Raw genomic sequence first — 12,500 nt, 5'->3', positions numbered from 1 at the left:
TCCAAAATGGTCTCAGGGATAAACATCTGCAACCTTTAAAATTAAGGCTAGAGGTGGAGTTATATGAATGACAATATTTATATGAAATTGTTTCAAATCCAAACAAGATGCATCAGATTAACTCAAATTTGCAACCATTTAAAGATAGATATGATGATTTGCTGCAAATTTGTAACAAATTACTGAAATTTTTATGTTTAAGGTTAGGTTTAGGGGCAGAGTTAGCATTTGTATTCGTTTTAAACTATATTTGTATGAAATTGATTCTGATTTCAGTTTATTGTGGAAAAAATGTGTTTTTTTACATTTTTCGTGAGATTTGAACATTTCATCTAAAATCCGCAGGATTCTGTTTGTATGGAAGTTTATGGCGTTAGGGGCGGAGTTATGTTTATACAATGCCATTGGTATGAAATTTAACCACATTTAAATTTGTATGAATTTCTAACAAGATCAACTTGAAAAAGTTAGATTGTATGAAAATATATCCTCATGACACATATGAGAGAAATTATTGGATGATAAGTATTAAAACTTTATTTCTTTATTTGTGTAATGGAAAATGATAGAAACGTACAGTTCAGCAATATCACCTTGGCTAAGATAAGTCAGTGTTCCTTTTTTTGTTCCTTTTCCTTAGTTTTAATAATAACAATCAAATAATATTTATAACAATAAACATACGGTTTTGAGGAGAGGCAAAAAAAAAAAGAAATAAAGTGTGAAAATAAATTATCATAATAACAATTATAACAATAACGATAATAATAATCGAGCTTTATAAACATCTGTTCGCTTGCTAGTCATGTCTGTAGAGTGTGTTCAGAAGCAGGTGTGTCCGTGAAGTGTGTGTATCCCAGCTTGTTAGGCGTTAAAGAAGCAATCTTTGTTTTCTTGTGTTTTTCTCTGATTCAGAGTCCAAAAGCCACACACACATACATACACATAAGACTGGTGCACGCACACAGAAACTCTGCTCTAAAACACATCCTGTCTTTCCAGGCAGTACCAAAGTGACTCAGTACAAAATAAAGGAATGCTAGTAACGTCCTCGCTCCTTTCACGCAATGTCTGTGATTCAGGGGACGAGAGAATTCATGAACAAGAAAACTGTCCTCTTTCCACTTGTGGTTGTTTGTGTAAAAAAAAAAATACAAATAAAAATAAAAATAAACAACCTCATCCAACGGAGGTCGAATAGGAAGGTTTGTAGATTTCTGGGATTCTCAGTGAGGCTCGGCCCAGACCGGCGAGCGGCCCGTGTGGTGTGGGTGGCTGAACGTTGGATGGATGGGGGTCGGCGTGGGCAGCATGTGGCCCGAGTGGCTGAAGGGAGGCAGGTGGCCCATGTGGGGCATGTGGGCAGCCATGGCACCTGCTGCACTTGCAAAGGACAACGTCTTGTCGTGCATGTTCTTGGAGAGCTCGTCAAAGCCATCAGACACACGCTTGTTTCGCTTGGACTTGCTGGACATCTTGCGGTTGCGTGTCTGGATGCCTTCTTTCTTCATTGTCAGTGGTCTGTTGACCTACAGAGAGAGAGAGAGAGAGAGAGAGAGAGAGAGAGAGAGAGAGAGAGAGAGAGAGAGAGAGAGAGAGAAGAGGCAGAAGGAGATGGATGTTAGATTGGTGAAGGTATCCATTTCAATCTGTGCCCGCAGGGACATTCAGCACATTTTTCAGTTATATAAATAACCTGCAAGGTATGACTTTTATTAACATGGAAAAAGAGTCCTTGTTTGAGAAATAAGATGCATTTAATTGCAGCTTTCTGAACAAGGGATTTCATTTAGCAGTTCTACTGAACCGATGCCATTCTCAATTATAAAATGAAAAAAAAAAGATAAAAATAATAATGCCTCTGAGGCCAGCGCTGTTCTCAATTATTACAATACCCATCGCTGTGTTGCGTGTCCTGATTTTGTTTCTTCAACCTGGATGTCAAGAGCAATTATAAATACAGTCAGCAAGACGGCCATCCCGAAAGAGGCCCAGCCGTTTTGTCGCGCTTGTCTGATTAGGCTGAAAATTATTTATTCATCGGATTAAAGCACCTAATAGAAGCCAAGCTTAACATAAAAAAGGGGCGAACTTTCAGACGGCACTGAATTGGTTTAACAGACGCCGTGTGTGTGAATGGTCGTCCCATGCTCCGCTCCCTCCTGGGAATAACGCCTCCCATTGAAACAAAGCGGGATTAATCAAAAGCAAGAAACGGTCATCGGCTTCTGCCTGACAGGAAAAAGCAGTCTTTGCGTCCCCATAGTCTCCTTCCCGTCTCCTAAATCGATAAAAGCTGTCCGCCCCTCTGACCGCGTCGGCTTGGCCTTTCCATGGCTGTGTTTTAGACGTGGAGCCTCATGAACCGTGCTTGTAACTCACTCATTTTTATGATGAGGTGATATGTGTTTGTGGAAGTGACTGAATATTAACACAAGACCAGAAGAAAATGTTGGTAGCTGAAAATCTATTATTTTTAATGACTACTCAATTACACTCGCTAAAGGGTTCTGTCACATTTTAGGGCATCATATGATGATGATAAAAAACACATAGTATACATTATGAAAATGTGTGTATTTTAAAGGAACAAAGAAAAAAGTTGGGCTCCATCCTTTGCTCTAGCCTTCTTTTGTGATCAAGTAGGCCTCTGGTAATCGGTAACCAAACTTCAACTAGCTAACTACATGTCAACTGGTCCGTCTCTTGGCTTTCCTGTTTAACAATGGCAAGAAGGGGCAAAACATAAGGTTTTACTTTCAGGACCTGGGGAAAGCAAGTAATGAAATGCACGAAATAGCCAGCAACCACTTCCATTACAATACTCCTGTTAAAACTAGAACAACTTCCACATGTCATGAAAAAAACAGAGGTTCGACTTAACCCTCCTTCCAAATATCCAAACCAAAAGCTGTGGCCTTGAGTTGATTGTAAATATGAATTTAGAGACGCATGTTGTGTTGCATCTGCTTTAAGTAAGGAGTACGTCAAAATAACGACGACTGGGGTCTGATGGCGAACTGTTTAGACATACTTAATCCTATGGTTTTGAATCCAGAGGCCCTACAAAGTACTGTACTGTGCGATAGTGTTGTGTTTGTTGATATTGTGTTAATTACTTACGTTGTGGAGTTTGTAGTAGAGGCCGCAGGCGTTGCACACGGGGTCTCCGTTGCCGTTGCGTCGCCACAGCGTGGTCGTAGTGGTCTGGCAGTTTGCACAGCAGGTTCCAGCTCGCCGCGCTGCCGACTGTGAACCACAGCAATGACCAAAAGTTTAGGGCTGAGCAATATATCAGCTCTTAATCAGTATTGTGATATTTGTGTAGTGTTGCTACTGAGAAAATTGCAATGATTCTTCTGAATGAACTATTTTTCAGAAAACTTAATCTTGACAGTGTTTTAGTAGACTGTGTTTTAGACAACTCACAATCACAATCTGCTTCAAAAATATATCCCAACTACATAATGTGTTGCTTTAAAAACATGTAGAGTCGGTGTAAAGAAAACTGTTGTTGCTTTTTATTACGTCATTACATCATGTTCCTCTGATATATGTAATATACTTTATATCTCTGGTTTGGAAATGAAATACATTTTGCTAGGCCTTACTCTGGAGGAAACCCTGACACATGATAAAGATCTTTCTGGAAACGCTGGGATGATGGATATTATGACTACTTCGGAGCAGGCAGACTTTCAGAACTGTCCCAAAAAAACAGAATCAAAGCTAAACATACGAAATGGCTTATATCGTAGTCGGGTTAATTAAATATATTCTGTGCATTTATGCAAGCTTAATTCAATTTTCCAATTTGCACCATCTTTGCGTCTGGCAAGATTTGCTGGCTCTGCATTTCATGAAATGTCGCATTTCAGTAAATTTAAGCTACCAGATCCGTCATTAGTTTATCCCATTTCGACGCATTATTTCTCTTGATCCTGAGTGTAGCGCTGTGGGGGTGCCGTGTCTCTGTTCGCATTGTGTCCATTACAGATCAATTTTTCACACATAATAAGAAACATTTATAGGCGCACAATACAATCCCCCTGCAGCCTGGTACGCGCCGGCTGCGCACTTTCTGTTCCATTTACAATTTACGTGACTATTCCTATTACCTCAACGGACAAAATGACTCTTTAGACCCAGACAAAAAATGCCTCTTTTCATTCACATTTAAGAATGTAGAGACAGCGACAAAAACACGCCATGCATTCCGACGCTAAATGCCAACGGAGCAGGACAAACAAGAGCGCGCGAGCGCCTAAATCCGGGGATTTTCCGCTAGCCGACCCGCACCGCGCGCTCCCGCGCGCCTCTGCTTAATCGCTTTCCACTGCCGAGCCTGGCAGGTCCATACAAAATTCACTGGGGTTTGTTGAAGACGGAAACACCCGGGAGCCGTGGTTTCCTTATCTGGCCTGGCCACATATCCGGATAGGAAACAACTGGACGGCCTTTGAACGGGGAAGGGCTCCGAAAACACACCGGCCCAAATAACGCAGAGCGCGAGCTGCTGTGTACCCTGACTCCATGGAAAAATGGGCTTATGGGATTATTAATCTTTTATTTGGAGGCCACAGCAAATAATAATAATAATAATAATAATAATAATAATAATAATAATAATAATAATAATAATCTCACTCTAGAACAAAACTCCCTGCAAATGTAGTGTACCTTTACAGGTTTACTCTAAACAGTTTTACTGTCTAATTAAGTATCTTAAACGTTTTAATGGTACATTATGTTTTTCTACTAATACTACTAATTTTAATATTCATAATAAATAATTCATAATAAATGTTAGTCATTATTCAATTGAAATACATTGTATAGTGTAGACGATCATTTCCCTCACTAGAAAATATTTCCTAATACACTTTTCATTCCTTGACATTAGAGAAACTCAGAGACGAGCATCTTCCCTTCTGACGGTCACTCAGGCAAGTGCAAATTCAATTATAACAGCCGCCTAATGGAATAAGAAATAAGACTGTACCACTCAATTAAAACAGGGTCGGCTGGGAAAGGCTCTCTCTCTCTCTCTCTCTCTCTCTCTCTCTCTCTCTCTCTCTCTCTCTCTCTCTCTCTCTCTCTCTCTCTGACTCTTACTGTAATTCTTGTGTGTGTGAGGTATGTAAACAGTTTAAGTAACTCCAAATGTCGCAAACATGTTAAATCCGCTCTGTGAATCGCTTTAAAACTCCAAATCCGTTCCCTTGGGTTACTCATGCATTGATTTTTGTTTAAGATGGTGGGTTAAATTTTACATAAAGGCTACTTGTTTGCTCTGTTTCTTCTAATGCCAGCATAAAAATAAGCCTGATCATAAAATAGGAGTTCCTCCCTACTATCTTTTGAATGTAAGAGGAAAGGCAATAAAAACTATTAAACAGCTGTACTTAATTTTTATTTCAGATTTCAGGATTAAAAAAAACAAAGGCGCCTTTTTTAAAATACTTCCACAAGCTAAGCTTTTGTGAAGAAAATGGACTGATGACTAAAGATAGGATTTATTTTAATCTCATAACTTTAGATATTTGTTATATATTTCAGCAGCAAATATAAAAAATGTAAAATTCTTCTAAATTATATCTGAAGGAGAAAAAAATCACTTCCCAGAAGACTGATATCTAACATATATTTAATGTATAAGAACTGTATATATTTTAACAGTATATTAGAAGAACTGCAGATTTTATGAAGATCAGTCCAATTTTGGAAGCATGGACAGGTTAGTCTATGCAGTCTACTTCCTGTCCCCATGCTGCGGTGCTAATTAAGCTGGTTTAGGCATCGTGGGCATTGGTATCAGTAACAGTATCAGAACTAGCAGCAATAATGATAGCAGCAACAATGGCAATAGTAGCAGTATTGTAACATGCAGTGTAGGGGATCACCGGGGGGTGAGGGCGACAAACAATTCCAGGAAGATCATAGGGAAAATATAACTTTCCTGGAATTGTGTGTATTCTCTCTGCTACAGGCTCCTATTTAGCCCTCATGTGTGAGTGTGTTTGTGTGAGACTATGCTGGGAATGTGCTACTCACCAGTCTGCGTTTGGGCTTGATCAGTGGCCGGTTCTGACCGTTCATCTTGTGGTAGAGACCGCAGGCATTGCAGAGGTAGTGGCCTGTTCCGTCTCTCCTCCAGAGCGGGGTGGAGGTCGCACCACAGTTCACACACTCACGGCCCTCTGTGCAGAATTCAGATGGAGGGAAACCAAAGGGAATTTTATATAATTAAGAAGTTCACGTCACATCCATATACTAATCAACTGAAGTGATCTGAGGCTGCAATAATGTGTAAGGGGTCCAAATGAAGGTACAGAGGAGTGCATAAAGGAGCAATCTGGTCAGGTACGCTGTCCAAGTTAATTAGCCAATATGTAATCTGACCTTTCCCATCGATAGCGCATGAAGCTATTCCTCATGATATAAAATCTCTCTCAAAGAATGATGAGAACAATACACATCCGTGCTTGGCTGACCCCAGGTCTGTCGCTCAGCCCTGGTGAATCAGGAAGAATCAGAATGGACATAGACACCTACGTGTAAAATAATCCACTAAAGCATGGCAGAGCAGCAGCGAGTGTCTAAAACCCAAGGAGCCCATTGCGAAACAGTATTACATAATTTATTGCTGAACATCTCTGTGTCTGTCAGTTTGCCATATACTCAACCTTAGCACGTACAGTGCAAGTTTATGGCTTGTAGACTCAAACCTCAGTCACTGATGTCACACATTATTTATATACTTTAAACAACTTGGGAGTTTCTATGCTCTAATTTAGCTTTGTCAGCTTTACTGTTTGGAACCATTCTCATGTATATTTACATAAGAAAATATCTGCAAAACTTTTTATAAATCTAAACCTTATTGGAGATACGTGCCTTAATTCATTCCACCTCTCTTCTCATGGCTGCCTCTCCCAGGAATCATGCCTCTATTATTCTCTTTCTAATGTGAGGGACAAGCTGTCCCACCCACACTAGAGAAACACTCCACCCCGGACAATAGTGCTGCTCCTTTTGAAGTGTATGTTTAGTAATTCGGTCATGTTGCTGCATTTCTCTGTGTCACCACTCCTGTTAAGCAGACAAAGCGGTATCGGTGTGTTTGAGCTATAACCTATGGTCGTAGGGAGGGTTAGGACAAAATGGCCACAGGGCTGGTGGGTTGGGCCCTGTGCTGTAGGCCATCTCAGAATAGAGGTCGTTCAAATATGACCAAATACAGAGTTTCATTATAGTGACCCCTGAGATAACTTAGACTCCACAATGGTTTTGCTTTTCATAGGTGTAGGTTTAAACTCAGATTTACTGTTATGACTAGATCGATAAACTCTCAGATCAGAAATGTAATATTAGGCTACCAGAACTATTTTTGTTGTTGCACTATTTTTTAATAGCTAATATTGTATTCAGATGCTTTAAGAAAAACATGCAAGAGGGAAGGATTTCATGGGGTTGTCCACGTTTGATGGAAATTACATATGCAGCTTTGTAATGACGACAGGCTCCTGTCCAACTCACATTGTTCAGATCACCTTACCAGCAGACTGTGCCAGAACACACATCTTAGCTTTTACTACAGGAAGTAAGAAGGGATGAGCATGGCATTTTACACAAAACTGATATTAGATCTGTAAAAACTATGCTATCTAGTGCATTTATGACATTACACAGTCCACTGCATTAGGTTAAGTGCTTAGCCAAATAACCCTGCACATTATTATTATAAATACTATTATAATAGTTATTGAAAGAATAATTTATTAGTAGATTTATTTTTACTGACAAGTTCAGCCTACTTGCATGTAAAGCCCTTTCATTTAGCACTAAAACATTGCAGTGTATAATCTTATGCAATTGAATCTGACGCTTTTGAGCAACAGGCGCGAGACTCGTGAGCCAGGTCCCGGTTTGTTAGCTTTGGGGTCGCGAGGGAGGGGTGCAGGTCGTGATTTGTTCAGTCAAAGGTACACAGGATGTGGCAGGAGCCAGCGCGTCGTGACTCCTGCATGTTTTAAAAGCGCAGTGGAGCCCGGTCAAGCGAAAACAAAACGAGAGGCTCAAAGCCGGGAGAAAAGCGCGCGTGCGCTCCTTGACTGATTTAGGGCTTTCATGAAAATAACATCAGACTTAGCTTCACATTAAATTTATTTTAGGGGATATTAAAAAACCTTAGTGTGGAATTGCCACTTCTAGTGCTAAATTAGTTGGATTAATTGTTATTTCATCTCCGACTGAACAGATTAAATGTATGGTTTAGTGATTTGGCGCCTATTATTATTATTATTATTATTATTATTATTATTATTATTATTATTATTATTATTATTATTATTATTATATCCCTATTGTAAATCTCATTTGTGCTGTAATTATTTTTGTCCAACCATTATGCAACCTTTTGTCTTTTCTTATCTATGTTAAGCCTCTTTATGTGTCTCTTTTAACTTGGTGATTTTTTTCTCCTTTTTTATGTCTCTTTTTTTTCTTTTTTTATGTGTCTCTTTTAACTTGGTGACTCATCTGGATGGGACCCGTTACTGTCAACAAGTGAAGTTTTTTTTTCTAAGAAGGGCCTTGAGGAGGGAAAAGATGGCCATGTGTCTCAATATGATCTACAACTGCCACATATTAAACATAAACGCAAATCATAGAAACACGTGTCAAGTGTATCCTAAATATACCAGTTTGTTGGCGTTATTTATACATAGCTCTATATTTCTGATACCTGCTTTAATAAACGTATTTTACAACCCCTTCTGGAAGACAAAAACTTTTAGTCCAAAATTATTTTCTATTAATAGCAACAACAAAAAAAAAACATTTTGAATTATACTTCTGTTATACTAAATGTCAATTTGATTCCATGTCTTGTACAGTAAATACTGATGCAACTCACCCGAGCTGGAGCGTGCCTTGCTCTTGCATTTGGGTGCGAAGCTAGAGGACGAGCCGCTGAGCAGGTTTGGATGGAAGAGCCCGGCTCCGTAGTCGTGCGCCGCGGGCAGTGAATAAGTCGGGTACGTGGGGATCGGGTGGTGCGTGGATGGCGTTTGCGGGGCGCTCATGGCCAGGCCGCCCCTTAGAGGGCTGCATCCTTCCATCTTCATACCGTCACCCACTTGATACTTGACCGACTCTTTTTCGTCCATTCTGGTGACCGAGGAGGAGGAGGGGGACGACGGTCCCGGGTCTGGCGACACGTCTTTCGGAGGCGTGGGAGGGAAGTTGTAGAGCGGGTGAGGGCTCGCGTGGCTTGCCGGCCCTAGAGAGGCGGAAGCCGGCCCAGTGGCCGAGCCGCCACTGCAAGCGTAACTGGCGCTGGTGGCGTGAAGCCCAGCTTTGCTGAACGGACTGACAGCCCAGGCGTTGTGGTGCGCCGCTGAGAGGGCCGCCTTGCTCCCGTCCAGCCACGAGAGGCCGGGACTGTGGAGGAGATGCGGACGGCAGACCGGACTCCCACTCAATCGAGCTGTAAACACAATTGATTTTTCCCCCACATTACTTCATAATCAACAAGTACTTTAAATCATCACTGATTAGTGATGATGAACAATAACTGTCAATTTTTGAGTTGCGGCAGCGCGCACATTCCTGCCCCGTTTCCTACCTGTTGATTCGGTTCCCGCATAAAACAAACTCGACATCTTCTCCAAACTTTATCTAATGGTGGCTAACTATCCAAATATTTAGCCTACAGTCCAGTCAAAATGAAAGCCAACGCCTTGAACGTAGTCTTTTTGGAAATTACTACACATCAGACTAATAAAAAAAATAAATAAGTATATATACCTTTTTTTTTTTTATAAAACCGCAGTTGAGCCGACTTCTGGTCCTCGCACAAGTTACAGCAGGTAATTGAACAAAAGACTGTTATCAGTGACTTTTTTCGTTTTTTATTTTGTATCCGGGAAATGCCCCCCCCCCTCTCTCTCTCTCTCTCTCTAGCCCAACAGCCAAGAGAAGAAGTGACACGAACTTCCCTTTCCTCCCTATCATTTTCTAAAGATTTTTTTTTTATATTTTGTTTTAAACATCAGGCTACGTTTCATAGCGATGACAGGCCAGCATCATCAACTTCAATATATAACAGCGAGCTAGAATAATTTCTAGCTCTATCCAAAGCAAACATAATAGTAATTAACCTTATGCAGTAAGTGATGTGCAGAAACATCGCTCACAACCGATCGCAGAGCAAAAAGCATGCAGACAAGTTGTCACTAGGATTAAGTTTGTTTACACATACCTAGTTCTTTTCTGGTTAAAGAGTCCATGAAGAATGCTATGCAAATGTCCGTGGTAAAAAGAGTCAAATACACTAATATGATTCTTTAGTTGTTATAAAAATATCTATATTTACAATTACTTATGTTGTTTGTGTGTATATGTATATGTACTTTTGTTATATTACATTTTAAATATATTTTTTAAAATATATATATAAACTTTTTATATATATATATATAATATTTTTTATATACAGGCCTACAGCAAAACATATATTTAAAGCCTAAAATGTTATAGGTTATAAAACTTACCGTGCGCCTGGCTGTAGGACACTCTTGCCCTTGAGTTAGGGTAGTACGGATTGCCTTGCGAGTCCAAGTGATTTAGAAACACGTCCACTTCGTCCGGGGGCAAAAGCGGCGCCATAGGCTCCATGTAGTTGTGTGTGAGGCCGTGATGGTGTGAGTCCGGGTGCTGGCCGTTGAGCACCGCGTGATGATGCGCCATCCACCGAGACTGATCTGCAGCCACTTCCATTCCTGAAGCCTCCGTGCAGACTTATCAGTAAATAAAAATATAAATTTTCCTGATTTTTTTTAAATAATTCTAAATATTGTTTTCTGCAGTACTAGGGAAGCTTCCTAAAAGCTGATATCATTTATAGTTCCAAAAATGCAAAGTATTTGTGGTTAGTATGCTGCGGAACAAAAAAAAAACGGCCAAAAGAGTGGTAGAAAAGGTGTCCTTTATACTTTGTAAATATTGGTTGTCGTTTGGATGATGAAGATGATATGCTAAGAATCCTCAGATACTCAGATACACCTGCAAAAACAAAAAAACATACAGGTAGAGCACATGAGTGTAAATGAAAATAGCTCATTTTGCACATAATTTTTGACATTGCAAATAAGCATGCCGATTTATTTATTCACAATACCTGACACTGATAGCCTGAAATGTAATATTCTAATAAAAACCTTTTTAGTTGAACGAGAACAAAAACTATTTCAGCCCAAGAGGTACTTACTGCACACGGCTGCATATCACTCCTCCTTTACTGTTTTTTTTTTTCTCTTTATCTCTTGTTAGTCCGTTTGCAAATAAAGTTAATCCCCAAGCTGCATCTTGACATTTGTATCGTGGTTTAAGCGTTGTTGTGTTTTTCGGTTGTTGAACGCGCACTCTTCAGTGTTGTGTTGTGTTTCCGTCCTGCGCGCTGCTTGTGTTTCTTTTAATGATTCGCGCTCGCGCTCTGTCGGACCTGGCGCAAGCAAATTCCATATCACGCGAGTGTAGGCGGAGTCATTGACTGGTGGCGACCTCCCGCCGACCAATGACAGAGCGAGATTGATATGATAGGCTCAAAGCGGCCTATGAAGCGCTGAGAGAAGCATCAATCAACTACGCGCTATTTTGATATACTCTTTCTTGTATCTTCACGCTTTGCATATGTGATGCTTTTTTATACACAAACAAAATTGACCACGAAAATCTGTTTTTTATGCAAAAGAAATATTGTCATAGTCTTTATAAAGCATAGTAGTTTATCTTTTCAATGCACCAAATGTATTATCATGTATGTTTAAAACATCATGATAAATGTATCATAGGAAAAATATCTTATATCAAGTTAACATAAGATAACAAAGAGCCTGAAAGAACACTGGATATTAAGTCTATTACTGGTGCTGTAAAGTCATATATTCAAACGGGTTTAATCGTGCCGTCATTAAGACGTGCTTAAAACGCAAATGTCGTTTTCACGTACAGCTGTAACGCAAACAAACACCAGTCCTAACACCCCGGGCATTAATATGGGGAGGAGCGCTTTATGGCCTTTAAAGTGGGCGCCATTGTCTCGAGCGTCTAATTGTTTTTAATTAGTAGTCGCTGCATTCCTCTTGCGCAAACATTGTTGTTTCGCAGGCGATCTCGAGCGATCAAACGTCGTTTTGCATCTTAATAGTCAGCCCCCTTTCCCCCTCTGCCTGGCTGGTGCCGACAGGTCGCATGGGCTTGTCCGAAACAAGAGCCAATTGGTGGCCATTAGCAAGGCTTCGTTAATTCGCGCTGGCGGTGAAACGCGCAGGCTGGACCACCACAGGCATTAAGACACAGCGTCGCCAATTAGCTTGATAAGACCTTAGATAAACTTTGAAAAAGGTCAGCTGAAGAATCGGTACATAATGTATAAGAAACTAATTTACGGCTTCCACCTTGAAATATAATTCGGAAAATCTGGATAGTGCACGAAC

General features: G+C 40.3%; 1 protein-coding gene across 4 annotated transcripts in view; it reads right to left on the bottom strand.

Moving 5' to 3' along the window:
• Positions 1-526: 526 nt before the first annotated feature.
• Positions 527-12,500, bottom strand: part of gata2a (GATA binding protein 2a) — a 15,615-nt gene continuing 3,641 nt past the window's right edge. Inside the window, exons 1-6 of one of the 4 annotated variants that reach the window (XM_027176480.2) lie at positions 11,273-11,513; positions 10,557-11,067; positions 8,918-9,490; positions 6,055-6,212; positions 3,124-3,249; positions 527-1,529 (exon numbers count right to left, since the gene is read on the bottom strand). In XM_027176480.2, coding sequence (XP_027032281.1) covers positions 1,227-1,529; positions 3,124-3,249; positions 6,055-6,212; positions 8,918-9,490; positions 10,557-10,782 — 1,386 coding nt within the window. In that variant the 5' untranslated portion in view covers positions 10,783-11,067; positions 11,273-11,513 and the 3' untranslated portion in view covers positions 527-1,226. Of the gene's footprint in view, positions 1,530-3,123; positions 3,250-6,054; positions 6,213-8,917; positions 9,491-9,628; positions 9,785-10,556; positions 11,068-11,272; positions 11,514-12,500 lie in introns of those variants that run through there. The other 3 variants (XM_027176482.2, XM_027176481.2, XM_027176483.2) reach the window with 3 other exon arrangements.

The sequence above is a fragment of the Tachysurus fulvidraco genome, chromosome 2 (assembly GCF_022655615.1).
Source record: "Tachysurus fulvidraco isolate hzauxx_2018 chromosome 2, HZAU_PFXX_2.0, whole genome shotgun sequence".
NCBI classification, from domain to species: Eukaryota; Metazoa; Chordata; class Actinopteri; order Siluriformes; family Bagridae; genus Tachysurus; species Tachysurus fulvidraco.
Note: the sequence above shows the minus strand (reverse complement) of the source record. Positions and strands in the feature narration are given on the sequence as shown.